This window comes from Diceros bicornis, chromosome 5, assembly GCF_020826845.1.
Source record: "Diceros bicornis minor isolate mBicDic1 chromosome 5, mDicBic1.mat.cur, whole genome shotgun sequence".
Taxonomy (NCBI): domain Eukaryota; kingdom Metazoa; phylum Chordata; class Mammalia; order Perissodactyla; family Rhinocerotidae; genus Diceros; species Diceros bicornis.
This window is the reverse complement of record NC_080744.1, coordinates 59276092-59293037: the sequence shown is the minus strand read 5'-3', so window position 1 is coordinate 59293037 and position 16946 is coordinate 59276092. Positions and strand designations below refer to the sequence as shown.

The window sequence follows — 16946 nt, the reverse complement described above, 5'->3', positions numbered from 1 at the left end:
TGTGGCTCAAAGCTTTGAAAAACTTACTGTGGCCACTCCCCGAATGAAATTCAAAATGAAAACACTCCTCATCTGAAAATACAAAACTTGACAGGGGCATGCAATTTGAAAAGCTTCTTTCTAGAATTTCTGATTCTGGGTACATTCATCAAAGCTGGACTTTTCTTGTTTTCTGGTTTTGGAGCTCCTGCTCTCCTGGGGCCCTGAGGACAATCATTTTTGCCTCCTGGGTAGATGTGTCCTGGCCAAGGCTGTCCTTTACCCTCTCTGTACTCCCAGTTCCTGGCCCCGTGCCTGGCACGGAGCACGATCTGCTCAGCCCATGTTTCTGAAATGAAGGAAATCAGCCTGATCTGATTCTCAGGACCTGACTCAGCCTTTTCATCCTGAAAGGATGAGTGTGGACAGACAGATTCAGTGCAGACACCGAGGACTCAGTGCCCCAGGAGGCAGCCTGGTGAAAGAGAGGAGCACAGGGCTAGGCATCAGGATGCTGGTTCCAAACCCAGCTCGACCTTTGTCTTGCTGTGTGACCTTGGCTAAAGTATCCCCCTCTCTGGGCCTCGGTTTCCACATCTATAAAGTGAAAAGGTTGAACTGGCCCTTGATGAAGATGTCTTCCATTTCTAAAACCCTGTGGTGCATTTGTCTGTGAACTCTCTGTCACTAGCTTATAAACAGAACTCCTTCTATCCTGGCCCAGCACATTAATCAGAAGATTAAAAATGGAGTTTGTCTCTTTGTTGGAAGCATCGTTTAGAATTTGCTGCAACATATTCGCCTAATGATTCACAATGGTCCACTGACACAAGTCATTTGCAAGGTAGTCCCCTCTGGTCCCCATCCCCCACCCCTTCTCAGATTGCAGAAATCCTGCTCGTAAACTCCCCACCCTGAAGGAACTGCTCCCTCCTAAGTGCTCTCATCCTACTTTTGCCATAACCATAGTAGAAACTAAAACACAAAGAAAGCAAACAACCAGATGGTGGCTACCATCCCCCTAACTCTTCCCCACACCCCACAACAACAGACATCCCCAGTGGAATCACAATTCTGCTCAAACCCACTCCAGGCAGCACTACCAACCAATCAGATTTGCCAACCTGACTCCCCACATCCGATCATAGCTCTTTACTAGGACTGTGGTGTTGAGTTCCCTGAGTAAGAGACTGTGTCTTGGGCATCTTTGTGCTCCTCACCCATAACACAGGGCTGGCCCATGGCATGGGCTCGAAAAACGCCTGCTGGATGAACATCAGACATGCTCTGGTCTTTGCGCCACCAGCCCCTCCAGCATGCTGGAGTCAGAAGTGGGCACAGGTGAGCTGCCAGCACCCAGGAGCCCAGAGCCTGGCACTCCCCTGGGACCCACAGTCACAGTACCTTGTCTTTGACACCGTGGTCACAGCCAGAGCCCACAAGGAAGTCCAGAGCATCCAGCTGCCCATGGTCAGCAGCCCGGTGAAACGCCGTCCTTCCTAGCTGACCGGGGAGGAGAAGAGAGTGAACCTTCCACACCCTGCCCACCTGGCCTCTGTTTCCCCAACTGCTCTGGGCTTGCAGTGACCTCTCCTGCCCCCAATGATCTCCCCTCCTTTTGCCCTACACACCCTGCCTGGAAAGCCCAGACCCATTATCGCAACAAGACCCCACTTAGGGGGGTCCCTCCCCCACTGAAATCATGCTGCCTACTGAAGAAGGGACGGATTCCTGAGGCTGCTGGTCGAGATCTCCATGAGGGGCCCCAGCACCCCCTCGGGCCCTCACTCCAAGATTCCAATCCATCTGAACTCACACACCAGGAGCCTTTTCCGCCTCTAAAGCTCTAGCGATGCCCTCTCCTCCATTTGGAATGCCCCCCACCTCTGCTTTCCAATCTTACTCACAAAATACAGTTGATTCACCAAGCGCCACCTCCTCCGGGAAGCAGAAAGCAGTGGCTCCCTTCTCTAACCTGTCTAGTACTTATCAGAACCCCTTTGAGGTGACTGACCATGTTCTGCCTGTGTCCTGCTATTTGTGCCCTAATCCCCGTCCAGACCAGCAGCTCGCTGAGGCAGGGTCCAGTCTGCACTACTCATAGCTCAAAGGATGCACTCAATGAATGGGCAGGAGTGGTCCCAGGAGCCCCTGGCCTAATGGGAAGGACAAAGAGCCTTAAGGCCACTCTCACCTTGTCAGCGTGGTCCAGGGCCACGTCCTCCAGGTCCTCCATTATGAATGCTAGCACGAGCACGTGCCCTTTTTGGGCTGCGCAGTGCAGCAAGGTCAGACCGTCCTGGAAACAAGCCCAGGGTGGTCCCTGCAATCTGCGAAGGGAGGCGCTTCTCACACTGGCTGTCTCCCTGTCGGTCAGTGTTTGCAACCCAGAACACAGCTTTCCCAAGGAAACAACATTGTAAATAGAAAAGGGCCCCTGGAATAACTACAGGGGCCCACTCAGCCTCACGGGGTGGGTGAGATGCAGGATACCAGAGTCCAAATCCCAGCTCCAGCATTTGTCAGCTCTGTGGTCTTGGGCAAGTTACCTCTACCTCTCTGAGCCTCCATTTTCTCACAGGTGAAATTAGGTTAATAACCCTTGAGAGGACTGGACTGCATCACCTACAGGAAACATATTTTATAAACTGAAAATGATTCTAGGATGTAACGTGATATAGCATTCACAGTCCCACAACATCCCCACAGAATATTGTTATGAAGGTTCTAGCCTCTGCTTGCCTTGATAGAGCAGCAAATGAGGAGGGAGGTGGCTAAGTGCTCAGCCACTAGGGGGTGACCTCCTAACCTTCCGGGGAGGACTGAGAGCAGACACGGCCTGCAGGAACTAGGAGTTAGTGGCGCGAGTGGGAGGAGGGGGAGGCAGGGAGAAGGTCTCTTGGCCCCAGAAGCAACATTTAAGAGAGAAGGTTTGCAAATCCTATGTTCATAGCCCAGAGCTTCTACCCTGGCCTTGCATCACAGCCAGATTGTTTGGAGCACTGTTTTTCAAATAGATGGCAACCATCAATGGGTCATAAAAATCAACAGAACAGTGTTCTACACCTTGACAGCAGTTTGGGTTACACAGGAATAGCATTTGTCAAATCTCAGTGAGTATACACTTAATATTTGTGTATTTCATTGTAGGTAAAGAAATGAACTCTAGTTAATGATATGCAAGCTGAAGTATTTAGAGGGAAGTATATTGATGTCTGCAATTCATTTTGAAATGCATCTAAAATTTATAAAGAACTCTAAAAACTCATCAATAAGAAATTAAACAACCCAATTAAAAAATAATTTGGACACCAAAGAAGATATATGGAGGGCAAGTAAGCACATGAAAACATATCTGACATCATTAGTCATTATTGAAATGCAAATTAAAACCACAAAAAGTTTCTAACAATAGAATACAGAAAGGAAAAAATGCTAACATTCCAGTGGAGAAACCTAGCCGACACCACTTTAAACAAGAAATCAAGGGTGATATTGTGATTCATAATAAGAAATACATATTTGGTCTTCATCCCTGTTTCTGGCACAAATCTCCTAAAACCCTAGTGGCAAGAGCGATAAAGGAATCTCTTGTTATGTTAATGAGTGGGCTGGGGAACCCCGTAGGTAACCTAAGGATGGGGCTGGTTGCCTGGGGAACCAATTGTGATTAAAGGGTTGGAACTTTCAGACCGATACCCCCAACCTCCGGGAAGAGGAGAGGGGCTGAAGGTTGAATCAATCACCAATGGCCGAGGATTTAATCCATCATGCCTAAGTAACGAAGCCTCATAAAAACCCAAAGGGATGGGGTTTGGAGACCTTCTAGGTTGGTGAACTAGAACGCATCCACTCGCCAGGCCCCAAACTCCTCAGGGACAGAAGCTCCTGTTTACGGGACCTCGCCCTACGTATCTCTTCATCTGGCTATTGATTCCTAACCTTTAATATCCTTTGTAATAAGCTGATAACCTACTAAGTAAATTGGTTTCCTGAGTTCTGAGAGCTGCTCTAGCAAATTAATCAAACCCAAGAAGGAGGGTGGTGGGATCCTCTGATTTATAGCCAGTTGGTCAGAAGCACAGGTAACAACCTGGACTTGAGACTGGCATCCGAAGTGGGGGCAGTCTTGTGGGGCTGAGCCCTTAACTTGTGAAATCTGACGCTATCTCCAGGTAGACAGTGTCAGAATTGAGTTAAATTTGTGGGACATCCGATCAATGTCCGTGGAGAATTGAGTTAATTGCTTGATGATGTGGAAAAGAAATACACATCGGAATTAGTGTCAGAAGTGGATCAAGGTAACAACATCACTCGTGTTATCACTAGTGACAAGTCATGTTGGTATGATATGCCCCCTAATAAGAGGCGATGAGACGGGTGCTTGACCTCTGTGGTCTTCTTCCCAAAATTCCAGAACCCCAATCTATCTAATCATGAGAAAAACATCAGACAAACCCCAATTGAAGGACATTCTACAAAATACTTGACCACTACTCTTCAAAAGTGTCAAGGTCATGAAAAACAAGGAAAGACTAAGACATTGTCTCAAGGAAACAATTAGAATAAGGAGACAAGATGACTAAATACTTTAGGATATTAATGGGAAAAATGGTGAAATTCTACTACAATCTATAGTAAAATTTTACATATCACCAATGCCTGGCAAGGTAGAGCCAGGTAAACAGCAGGGAAAAGAGAAAGCTTCAGGGCAGAAGCAGGAAGGGGTGAATGGATTGTGGTCCTGGCTCAAGGCTCATCTAAAACGAGATGAACACCTTTGGGGAAGACCTTCAACAGGGATTGAAAGGAAGACTGCGATGGACTGTTTACAAAGATGGCTGCAACTATTCCTCCCACCCTTGGAAGCACCCTAAGCAACCGGACTGTGCTACTCTTCTTATCCAGAGGGGGAATCCAATATTCTCCTCCCCCTGGATCTAGGCTGGCCTGTGATGGGCTTTGAGCAGTAGAATGTGGTGGAAGTGCTATAATGTGACTTTCTAGCCTTCAACTGAAGAGACCTTGCCATGTTCACCCTTGCTTTTTTCATGCCCTAGGGTAGCCACATAAGGAAGGCCAGCCTGGCCTCCATGAAGATCAGCCACTACCTGGAGAAACAGGCAAGCTGCACCATCCCAGACATTCCTACCCTCCCTGCAGAGGCCCCAGACATGTGAGGGAGGCCACCCAGAGAGAGCCAGCCCCCAGCCCAACCACTTGCTGATCGTAGTCTCATAAGTAAGCCCAGGCAAGACCAGAGGAACTGCTCAGCCAATAACAGGATTATGAAAAATAATAAATCATTGTTACTTTAAACCACTAAGTTTTAGGGTGGTTTGTTACCAAAAATAGAAAACTAATACAGAGGGGATCCACTTAACCAGAAGAGTCCATTACTCAGAGCCCTGCCCTTGACACACACCCAAGACCCTGCCACCCTCATTCTAGAACAATGAGGTTCATTCACAGCTCTGTGTTTACAGCAAATTCCATCGAGATAGCTACTGGATTCCCTAGGGCCACTGAGCCTCTCCAAGGCCAAGCAGGCAGGACTGGATTCTCAGCTTGAACTGGGGCGTCTTCCTGGGTACCCTCCTGATGGCCCCTCACTCTCTCACTCTCTCATTCCCACACTCTGGGCTCAGACCCTGTGGCCCATAACCTAGGAGCATCCTTCCCTGGGAGCCGTCAAACATTCCCACCACTGCCAACAAGATCCTGACAACGGCCTAAGGCACACCTCTCATGTGCCATGGCCCTTTTTGGTATCTGGTGCAGCCTACGGACCCCTTCTCAGAATAATCTTTATTTAAATGCATAAAATAAATTATATAGGAAGAAATTTTAATCAAATACACAGGCTTACAACAGTGTATTAGTTTCCTATTGCTGCTATAACAAATTACCATAAACTTGGTGGCTTAAAACAACACCAATTTATTATCTTACAGTTCTGGAGGTCAGAGTGTAAAACGAGTTGGCAGGACTGTGCCTCTTCTGGAGGCTCTATGGGAGAATCCCTTTCTGGTCTCTCCAGCTTCTGGAGGCTGCCACATTCCTTGGCTTGTGGCTACATCACTCCAACCTCTGCTTCCTTCATCACATCTCCTTCTCTGATTCTCCTGCCTCCCTCTTTCTCCTCTAAGAATCTTTGTGGCCCCATGTAGATAACCCAGGATAATCTCCCCACCTCAAAGTCCTTAACTTAATCACATCTGCAAAGTCCCTTTTGCCATGTTAGGTTCTGGGGTTCACAGGTTCTAAGGATTAGGACATGGAAAAATTTGGGGGCCATTATTTTCCCCACGACAAAAGGAAACCAACTATATTGAAATAGAACTATCAAAAGTATTAAAAACCAAATTTTCAATCTAGTCATATATGTGCTTTATTGATCCATTAAACAACAAAATCTAGTGAAGGATCTGGTAACTGCCATAAATGCTAAGTAAGAATGAACATAAATAGTATTTTGATATAACTGCAAAAACTGTAATGTGATTCACAAAAATTAACTCCAAATGGATCAAAGACCTGAAGGTGAGACCTGAAACTATAAAACTCAGAAGAAAATATAGGCAACACACTATTTGACATTGGTCATAAAGGAATCCTTTCAGATGACATGCCTACCCAGACTAGGGAAACTAAAGAAAAAATAAACAAGTGGGACTTTATCAGATTAAAGAGCTTCTACAAGACAAACGAAACAAGAATCAAGATGAACAGACAACCCACCAGCTGGGAGAGAATATTTGCAAAACACACATCTGACAAGGGGTTGATCTCCGTAATATATAAAGAACTCACACAACTGAACAACAAAAAAACAAACAACCCGATCAAAAAATGGGCAGAGGAAATGAACAGACACTTCTCCAAAGAAGATATACAGATGGCCAATAGGCACACGAAAAGATGTTCAACATCATTAATCATCAGGGAAATGCAAATCAAAACAACGCTAAGATATCACCTCATGCCCGTTAGAATGGCTATAATCACCAAGACAAAAAACAACAAATGTTGGAGAGGATGTGCAGAAACAGGAACCCTCATACACAGCTGGTGGGAATGCAAACTGGTGCTGCCTCTATGGAAAACGGTATGGAGATTCCTCAAAGAATTAAAAATAGAGATGCCCTATGATGCAGCCATCCCACTACTGGGAATCTATTCAACGAACCTGAAATCAACAATCCAAAGAGGCTTATGCACCCCTATGTTCATTGCAGCATTATTCACCATAGCCAAGAAGTGGAAGCAACCTAAGTGTCCCTCAACTGACGATTGGATCAAGAAAATGTGGTATATATATACAATGGAATACTACTCAGCCATAAAAAAAGACAAAATCGTCCCATTTGCAACAACATGGATGGGCCTGGAGGGTATTATGTTAAGTGAAGTAAGCCAGAAGGAGAAAGACAAACACTGTATGATCTCACTCATAGGTGGAATATAAACCAACACATGGACAGAGAAAACTGTATTGTGGTTACTAGGGGCAATGGGGGTGGGGGTGGGAACAAGGGGTAAAGGGAGTCATATATACGGTGATGGACAAACAAAAATGTACAACCCAAAATTTCACAATGTTAAAAACTATTAAAACATCAATTAAAAAAAAAACTGTAATGTGATATGAAAATAGCTGCATTTTCTATTAGTGATAAAGTCACAGGTAATATTATTACCATCCACATTCATCATGGAAAGAAATGCTAAATTTTCAAGTAGAAGTTAGTGAAAAAAAAAACGTACTTTTCCCCATCCGAGTGCCTGGATCCCTGAATTCTCTCTAAGGACCAAGGTTGAGAACCCCTGGCTGAAGGTATTCGGCCCAGAAATGTCTGCATTTTCATAAGGGCCACTGAGCCCTGAAAGGTGAGACCCCCGTGCAGGGATTCCAGGCACTCCACTCGCTGGGGCCCTCCTCCCTCAAACCACAGCCCACACCAATGAGGGCGAGGCACTGCAGGTTCCCTAACAGCCAGCACCCAGCCAGGTACCGTACACACAACACTGCTCTTGCTTCTTCCTCAGCCCGGGGGGCAGTCCTAGCATCCCGTTTCCAAACGGGAAAACTGGGGCTCAGGTGGTGAAGTAACTTGCCCAAGGCCCCAGAGTTTGGTAAATGGTGCTTTCCTCCTTCCACCCCACCACAGGAACCACAAGGGAGGCAGGGGCCGGCATGGGGGAGGAGGAGGCCTAGCCCCTCTCATCTCACCTTCCAAAGACCCTCAGAGGGTGTTACTTTGGTTCCTCTCGTGTAAATAACGAGGCTGACCAGAGGGATGAGGACTGTCCCACACCACAGGGTGGTAAAGGGTCGGGGGCGTTGGAAGAAAGAGGCTCTCAATGTTGATGGAAGAGGTTCCCCAGGCCCTTCTCTAGCCCTCAGGGAAGCAGCGAGGGTCCCAGCTTCACAGGACTGAGCTCATGTGGGGCTTCCAGAGGGTTCTCAGAGGACCAGGGCAAGCTGAGACAGGCAGAGGCACATGGCAGGCAGGATGGGGCAGTGGCAGAGGTGGGGCAGACCTGTGCAGCCAGGGACAGGGAGAACAGAGCGGGCAGGGGCAGGAGGGCTGCTGGCTGAGGCCTTACCTTGTTCTCACAGTGGATCTTGGCCCCAGAGTTGACCAGGATCTGGAGGATCCGTAAGTGGCCAAACCATGCAGACAGGAGAAGCGCATTCATCCCAAACTGGGGGAGAGGACATGGGGGAGGAGAGGAGAAAGTGAGCAGGCGTGTCTGTGCCACCTGGGCCCTGTCTGCACTGCAAAATCATACAACCATGAGGGACCATAAGTGCCACCCAGGCCAGGGAGCTCTGGGCTTTAGGAATTTAAAGTCCAGGAAAATTTTTGTTGTTGTTGTTGAGGAAGATTTGCCCTGAGCTAACATCTGTGCCCATCTTCCTCTATTTGGTATGTGGGTCACCACCACAATATGGCCACCGACAAGTGGTGTAGGTCCGTGCTCGGGAACCAAATCTGGGCCACCAAAGCAGAGCGCACAGAACTTAACCACTAGGCCATGGGGCCAGCCCCAGGAAATTTTTCTTAATAGAGGCTGATATACTATTGCAAACTTTTTTGGGGGAGTGCTAAACAAAACTTTAAAATAAAACAGCTGCCATCTACTTTCATCATTTCATAAAGAAGGACAATTTTAACACAAAAAATTTGGAAAGAGCTAATCTCAGAATATACTCTTTCCAAATACAGCTTCATGAAAAACATACTACATGGTTCTTCTTTTCTGATTTGCTATGACTGGTGAAGACCTCATCCTGGACTGGCATTTGAGAATCAACTGTTTGAATCTCCTACAGAACATCCTCCAGGCAGATGGCTTAAGCCTCCACAGGTGTAGGGACGGCACCTTGCCACCTCACGAGACATCCACTGCACTATCACACGCTGCTCACCGTTAGAAAGTCCCTCCTTACGCTGTACTGAAATCCACATCCTGGTGACTTCCACCACACTGGAGCAACTGAAAACACATCTAGGCCCTCTTCTGATGGTGGCCCAGCACCTGTCTGCAGGGCATTCTTCCTCAACGTCCGCGAAGTGCTCCAGGGTCACCAGAGCCCCTTCACTGACCTCAGCCCTCGTGGGGTTCTGCATCTGAGGGCAGCCCTTGCCCTCACCTCTTCTGAGTCTTCCCTCCTCTATGGAGAGCACCCACAGGCCTCCAAAATCACCTCCCAGGATGCGTCGACAGCCAGCCATTCTCCTGGGGATGGTTTTTCGCTGTCTCTCCTTGGGTGTGGTGGTAGCAGGCAGGGTCTGAGCAGAACAGAGGCCCAGGAGTCATCACTACCTTTGGCCTAGAGGCTGTGCTGTCCTCTTGCAGTTTTGGACACCCCCAAAGTGTGTCTGTAAGTCAGGTGTTCATAGACCAGAACGTATTTTCTCACAGAAACAGGCTCTAGGTCCCCCGGCAAGGCCAAAACCTTGTCATACATAGAATGAGCCCACGGTGTGGCCTCATTCTGATGGGCCAAAGAATCTCCCCACAAGCATAAGAAGCAGGCCTGCAGTAGGCAAATGCTCCCAGGTCCAGCTGGGAGCAGAAACGCAGAGCCCACCTCAAGAAGAACTCAGCAATCACTCTCCCCTTAACCCATCCCCACCCTCAGCATGTTCCAAGCTGCCTGGGGCCTAGGGCAGGTCCACAAGGACATGGTTGGCCAGCTCCTAGTCCTGAATCAGCCTCTATTTCACAGTCTGGACCTCTGGGGGGGAGGGTGCCCCACCCAGCACCTGCACAGAACACCCTGGATCACAGACGACTCCCCACTGGCTCCATGAAGAGGCTTTGTGAGGTGCCAGAAAAGGAGTCTTAGTGGCTGGCACCAGAATTCCTCTTGGGGGGGAACTATGTTTGGGTAAAAGCTTTGACAAGTGGTTGGGGTGAAAGGTGAAACCTAAAAGGTGAAACTGATCAGCAGGCACCTGAGCATCCAAAGAGAGTTTCATGGCTCTGCTTTAAAAAGGGCAGAGATTGGAGGCAGGAAGGGGGTGGTGCAGACAAGGAACATTGTAGGGTGTGGGGCAGAGACTGAGGCCAAGACAAGGAAAGGGTCAAGGGACTTAAAAGAACAGGAGTGTCAAAGACAGATTTTAGGATTTGTACATTGTTTTCATGTGTGATGTAAATCCCCTCCATCTCTTGTTTTGGAAAGCCTGTCGCACACCGAAAGCTTTGTGTGAATGGGCTCTCTGCGGAAACTGGGGAGAAGGACTGAGATCCACGTTAGGGATAACGCCAGGGTAGAGACAAGGACTATTTGCAAAATTTCAAGAGGACGGCAAAAACCAAGCAGAGTCTACAAGTAAGAGCCAGCAGTGACTACAAGAATTTAAGCCCTTCCTCCTGAAATCTTGGGGAAGGTCCTGGACCTGCCGTAACACCTCAGATGAGGACTGGAGCTGGTCTCAGCAAGAGCCAAAGAGGACAAGAGCTCAGCCCCTGGGAGAACCCCAGTAACTGTGGGCTGGCTGGATGAGGGAGGGAATGAATAATCGATACCAGCTCAGTACAGGGTTGACATAAGAGAAGCCATATTGTAGAGGGGAAACCATATTGTGACTTGGAATGACCTTTAACTAACTCTGGACTTTATGGCCCCTCCCAGCTGCTATAAGTTGATAACTTTGTTCTTTTGAGTTCCTTAGGAATGTGATGACCCCTAGGCAGAGAGTCTATGCTGATAGCCATCATCAATGACAACTGAAAGATCAGGGTAGAGGGCATTGCTCCAGTCTCTGATGCAAAGCAAGCAGAACAAAAGACTGCCAGGAACTAAGATCAGATGGATGCCCCCACCCTGGGACCAGATGCCTCCCCCACCCGGAGACCAGCCCTCCATATAACTGGCCTGTAGTCTTTGTTCAGGAAGACGGTTCTTCCAGACAGGAGTTGGCCATCTTTCCCCTTGCTAGCAAGCTGTAATAAAAAGTCCTTTCTTTCCTACTACCTTGCCTCTTGACTATTGGCATGTCTCGTGGCCCACAGATGAACCCCCTTTTCAGGCAGTAACATAAGCACAGGGCAGAGTCCAGAGGGAGACGCCCGAAGGAGCTTGGGAATGAAAAGGATCAAGGCTCAGGGCTGGGGGAGGAGAGTCATGGGAGTCAAAGCCTCCTGCCAGTGGGAACCCCAGGGATACTTCACAGTCCTAGATCCAGGACCTGTCCAGGCCAGAACCCTTTGGCATATCACTAGAGACCTTCCCCCAACAACAGGATTTTCCTCTCCAGTATCTCCTCCATTCTGCTGTTACTAGGCATGTTTGTAGGCATGCCCACCAGCCTTCTTATTTTTCAAAATCTATTTATTACTGTTGCAAAGGAAACAGAGACGATTTATAAAAGGACTCTCTCTTACTACTCTCCCTCATATCTTCCTTTCTCACCCAGTCTCTCAAGGAAGAAATAACAGTGCACAGTGGTGAGAGTGGGGTCTTTGTGGGAAAAGGGCTGATGCAAGAGGTTCCAGTGTTTTATTGGGAAACTCAGACTAAGGATCCCAGACATCCTCCTTCCAGAGTCACGTCTAAATGAGGCCTAAGCAGGTACAGGGAGGAAATGGGGCGGGGGAGAGGGGAGGTAGGTGTTGTCGCCCCACTTACTCCCAGCCCCGCTTGTAATCAAGCCCCCTCAAGGTGGGGCCTGAGAGCAGAGAGAAGCCAGGCCAAAGAAAAGTATTTCCATGGAAGCTAAGTCTCTGCAGGGAAGTTTATAATTTTTTTTTAAAAAACTTAAATTCAGACTCTTTCGTGTATCCCTGTCAAATGTCATTGTCAGATTCAGCCCTTTCTCCAAACCAGTATAGATAATTTTGTAGACCCTGTTATTCTTCAGTGCTCTCTCTCAGCAATGTGCTGCCTGCCAATTTGTTAAGTAAGACTGTTAGTCTTTATCCAGGTTGTTGGTTAAAGGGTTAGTCAGGAGAGAGCCCTGTGGCATATCATGAGAGACCTCCCTCCTGATGACTTTACAAATAAGGCCTTTGTCAATCCACCCAATTTTCTGTTCCACAGCTCATATCTCTCCCTGTTCACATAGTTATCACAAGGGACTGAAAAGGCTCTCGGAGAACTGAAAGGCCCTTGAAACGGAGAGATCTTTATGACTGTGCAAGGGAAAAATGAGATCAATGCAGTGTCACTGATCCCTGAAGACTGACTCCCTGCCCACCCCACACCTGTGCCTCTGTGTCAGCAGCAACCTTGGCAATGACCCCTGGCTCGTAGACCCAGAGAGAGCTCCGAGGCCCCTCCACCACGATGAGACAGAAAGATACACACACACACACACACACACGTGCCTCCACGAGGGGTCTCGTACCACATCCTCATCGTTGACAGCAGCTCCATGTTCCAGCAGCAGCCGCACAGCTTGCTCGTGCCCTGCGCCCGCGGCCCAGTGCAGGGCCACCCTGCCTTCCTGCCAGGATTGAGACGAAACCTGTGAGGCGCCGGCTGGCTACCCGGCCCGCCTCCCACACCCTCCCCACCTCCCGGCCAGGACAACTGGTCTGCAGGGTAGAAAGGCCTCTGCTGACTCTCTGACCACTTGGCAGGGGGCCCAGCCCCATTCTGGCCCCGCCCCATGGCAGCAGCTGAAAGGAATGTAGTAAAACATATGCCCAGATCCACCCGTCCCCCACCTAAAACTCTTCACAGCTTCCCACTGCTCCTGGACAAACTCCTAACCCTGGGGCCTATAAGGCCCTGATGTCCCAGCCTGCCCACCAGGGCTTCTCAGAAATGCCAAACAACTGCCCCCCTCTGCCTTTGCTCCTGCTGCTCCCTCTGCCGGACAGCCACCTGTGTCTGAGGATTATTCTCCAAGTCCCTGAGGGCCCAAGGGCCTGGGTTCTGTTCCTTCCTTCCCTCAGAGAGGGGCTGAAGGGGCCTGATTCCCCACCTAATTGTCACACCACCCTGGCAGTTCATCATGGTCTCTGGCCCTCCGCACAGCTGAGCAGGCCTGGGGGAAGCCAGCCTCCAACCCATGAACCCACTTCCCTCTGCAGTTTTTGGCTTGCGAGAAGGAAAAAGGAAACTAATTTTCCATGTGGTCTCTCTGGGGACCAGCTATTCCTCCCTTCCTCAAGGCTTCTGCCCGTGCTGTCCCCACTCCCTGGCCTTCACCGGTTCCTGCAAAAACGCCACTTCCCTGGGAAGCCTTGCTTGACCCATGTAAGCGGGGTGGGCTCCCTCCATCCCCACATACACTCAACTTATCACAGTGGGAATGAATTGCTTGTGAGATACTCTGTTTAATGTCTGTCCTCTCCGATTAGACTATCAGCTTCAAGGGGGCAGGGACCACGTCTGATATGGGTTCTGCTCTGTCCCTAGCACCTAGCATAGTGCCGGCAGAGTAAGCCCTTAATAAACACTTATTGAATGACTCAATCAATCAATGAGTGAATGAATGAGTGAATGAACCTGGCATTAGCATCCTCTCATCCTGCAAGTCCATGCTTCCTTGCAAGAACTTGTCCAGGAGTTGAGACCAAGGCTCCAGTCACCAATAACATGCTGTGTGACCTAAGGTGACTTGCTGCCCCCTCTGTGCTTGCCTCAATCTATAAATAGGACTAATGCTTCCTGCCCTCCTCGCTCTTCTGGGGTGAATGAGGACCACCAAGAAATAGGTGGAGACTGCTCTGAAAATCAAAATGCACCAGACACACCCTAGAATACCTGTTACTATTACTGAGCCCCAGGCAGGCTCTGAAGACCCAGGTCATACCCTGGTTGTGTCACCCCAGACAGCGCGGCCTCTGCTGCAGTCAGGAATCCCGCATTCAACCCTTTCAGCCTCCGCTGACCTCCACGCAGGCCAGCATCTCCTCTAAGACGCTCCTGACAGCCAGAAGCCCCAAGGCGGGAAGAGCCTATGCCAGGTGGTACCCAGGCCTATCCCCGGTGTCCCCCACCAGAAGAAATGGCTGTTCCCTGTCCCCTTCCCCAGCAGGGCTGTGGACCACCCCACCTGTGGCCTTCCCTGAGGCCTGATCAGCAGGGCTGGGTCTGCCTCCCTGCCTGGTCTTTGAGCCCCAGGCAGCAGGTCTGGGCCCACTGCAGCTGTACACACTCAGTGGGCACAACAGGCCCTCAGAGAACTGAGCTAAACTGCTGCCTCATGCATGCTCAGGCTCTCTTGGACTGGGTTTCTTGCTCCTGAATTCCTGGACTTCTGACCACAGGCACCACTCCATCTTTGTCCTTCCAAGTGTCTGCCCCTAACTGCCTGTCTGCCAGCCTCTGACTCCTGACCTTTGACCCCCTGCCCTCTGGACTCTAACCTTGTTCCTTGGGTGTGCCTTTCCCATGGGTCACAGGGGTTAAGAGTATGAGCTCTGCAATTGCCCAAGCCTGGCTTGGAATCCTGACCCTGACTCTGGGGGAGGCCTCAGAGAGCTTGAGACAGTGTGGATAACCTGAGCCGTCCCCAAGTCAACACATGCCAGTGCGCCTGCCTCAGGCTCCATGAATGTCCCTCCTGTGCGGAGGGGGCACTGTGGCACTATCCCTATCCCAGGGTCCCCAATTCGGAGGAGCCCCTTCACGCACGTGGTTTCTGGCCCTGACATTGACTCTCCTCCCGATCAGCTCCTTCATCCTCCCGACGTTGTTCCGGCGGGCAGCCTCATGGAGCTGCCTCTCCAGAGGAAGCACTACGGGGAGAAAAAGGGATGCAGGATGAGGAGCGAGGAACAGCCCCTCCCTGGCCCTTAACGTTTCCCAGGCAGGTGGTCTTCTAGCTAGAACGGTGGGTAGGGGAGATGCCCCTCCTCCCTTTCCATGGTGGGGACCTCCCCAGGCAGGCTGCTTTTCCTTCTAACTCACCACATGTCCACACGAACAGGACTTGGCAAAACTCTGGCAATGGGAGAACATGGGCACAACCATCCACAGGAGCCAGGTGTGTGCCCCTCACCCCGCCAAGTGCCCCATCATCCAGGTTTCATGTCCCCTCCCAAGAGCTGCTCTCGGGAAAGGGAATGGGATTCACTCCCACTGGAGTCGTGGTAGTCCCATTGCCTTTTCCTGGCTCTGTCAGTATGGAAGGCAGCCAGGATTTACCAAGCCACCCACTGCGTCAGGCCCAGGCGAGGCCAGAGGCATTCACCCAGCTTCTACGCCCTCGTCCCTCCACCTCTTCTCTCCTCTTCCCCAAAGCCTAATCAGCTTTCGCCTCCCAACCACGGGGCCCATTCTGATGCGCCTTCTCTGTGGTCTCTCTCTGCACTCCTCTCATGCTCATACTGCATCTTTATCTCAGACAGTCTCAGACTAGAGGGAATCTCAACGCTCAATCAGCTCCTTCATCCTCCCCACCAACCCCCTGCCATGGGCAGGGGTGGACTCAGAGGGTTGGTGGCCAAGCCAGGAGGACCCAGGCCTGGTGACGTGGTCCAGGGCTCATCCCACCAGACCCCCACGCTGCCGTCATCCTTATGGGGGCCCTGGCCGCACCTGATCCTTCCCAAACCACTCACAGCTTACAACAGGCCCAAAGCTGGTCAGTGGTGTTCTGAGACCAATTCCAATGTGTGTGTGTCGGGGGGGGGGTCCCCACATCAATAAGCGATGCTCCAACACCAGCATGGTGTCCTACAGTTCAACTCAATTCTGATACCATCTACCCAGAGATATTATCAGATTCCACAGGGGGCCAGCCCCGTGGCACAGCAGTTAAGTGTGCGGGCTCTGCTTCGGCGGCCAGGGGTTTGCAGGTTCGGATCCCAGGCAAGGACCGACGCACCGCTTGTTAAGCCATGCTGTGGTGACGTCCCATATAAAGTGGAGGAAGATGGGCACGATGTTAGTCCAGGGCCAATCTTCCTCAAGAAGAAAAGGGGAGGATGGGCGTCAGATGTTAGCTCAGGGCTAGTCCTCCTCAGACACACACAAAAAAAAAAAAAAAAAAAAAAAAGATTCCACAGCTTAGGGTTCAGTCCTACAAGACTGCCCCCCACACACTTCAGATGCCAGTTGCAAGCCCAGCTTGTTACCTGTGCTTCTGACCAACTGGCTATAGACTGGAGTTTCCAATGACCACCCCCCAACTCAGAAAACCAATCACAAATCCAGGTGTTACCTGTACTTCTGACCAACTGGCTATAAAGCAGAGGTTCCCTACGACCCCCTCCTTGGGTTTGATTTATTTGCCAGAGCGGCTCACAGAACTCACAGAAACAGTTTACATACTGGGTCACTGGTCTATTATAAAAGGATATAACGCAGGAACAGCCAGATAGAAGAAATGCACAGGGCAAGGTATAGAGAAAGGGTGCAGAGCTTCCATGCCCTGTTCTAGAGCACCATTCTCCCTGCGTCTCCATATGCTCACCAACCAGAAGCTCTCGGAACTCTGTCCTGTTGGGTTGTTATGGAGGTTTCATTATATAGGCATGACTGATTAAACCAT

General features: G+C 49.9%; 1 protein-coding gene across 5 annotated transcripts in view; it reads right to left on the bottom strand.

The window, feature by feature from the left end:
* ANKDD1A (ankyrin repeat and death domain containing 1A) overlaps positions 1–16419 on the bottom strand; it is a 42328-nt gene extending 25909 nt beyond the window's left edge. For 3 of the 5 annotated variants that reach the window (XM_058541831.1, XM_058541832.1, XM_058541833.1), the window contains exons 1-5: positions 15086–16419; positions 12846–12944; positions 8590–8688; positions 2174–2278; positions 1384–1482 (exon numbers count right to left, since the gene is read on the bottom strand). In XM_058541831.1, the coding sequence (XP_058397814.1) occupies positions 1384–1482; positions 2174–2278; positions 8590–8688; positions 12846–12944; positions 15086–15133 (450 nt within the window). In that variant the 5' untranslated portion in view covers positions 15134–16419. Of the gene's footprint in view, positions 1–1383; positions 1483–2173; positions 2279–8589; positions 8689–9640; positions 10059–12845; positions 12945–15085 lie in introns of those variants that run through there. The other 2 variants (XM_058541835.1, XM_058541834.1) reach the window with 2 other exon arrangements.
* Positions 16420–16946: the final 527 nt, after the last annotated feature.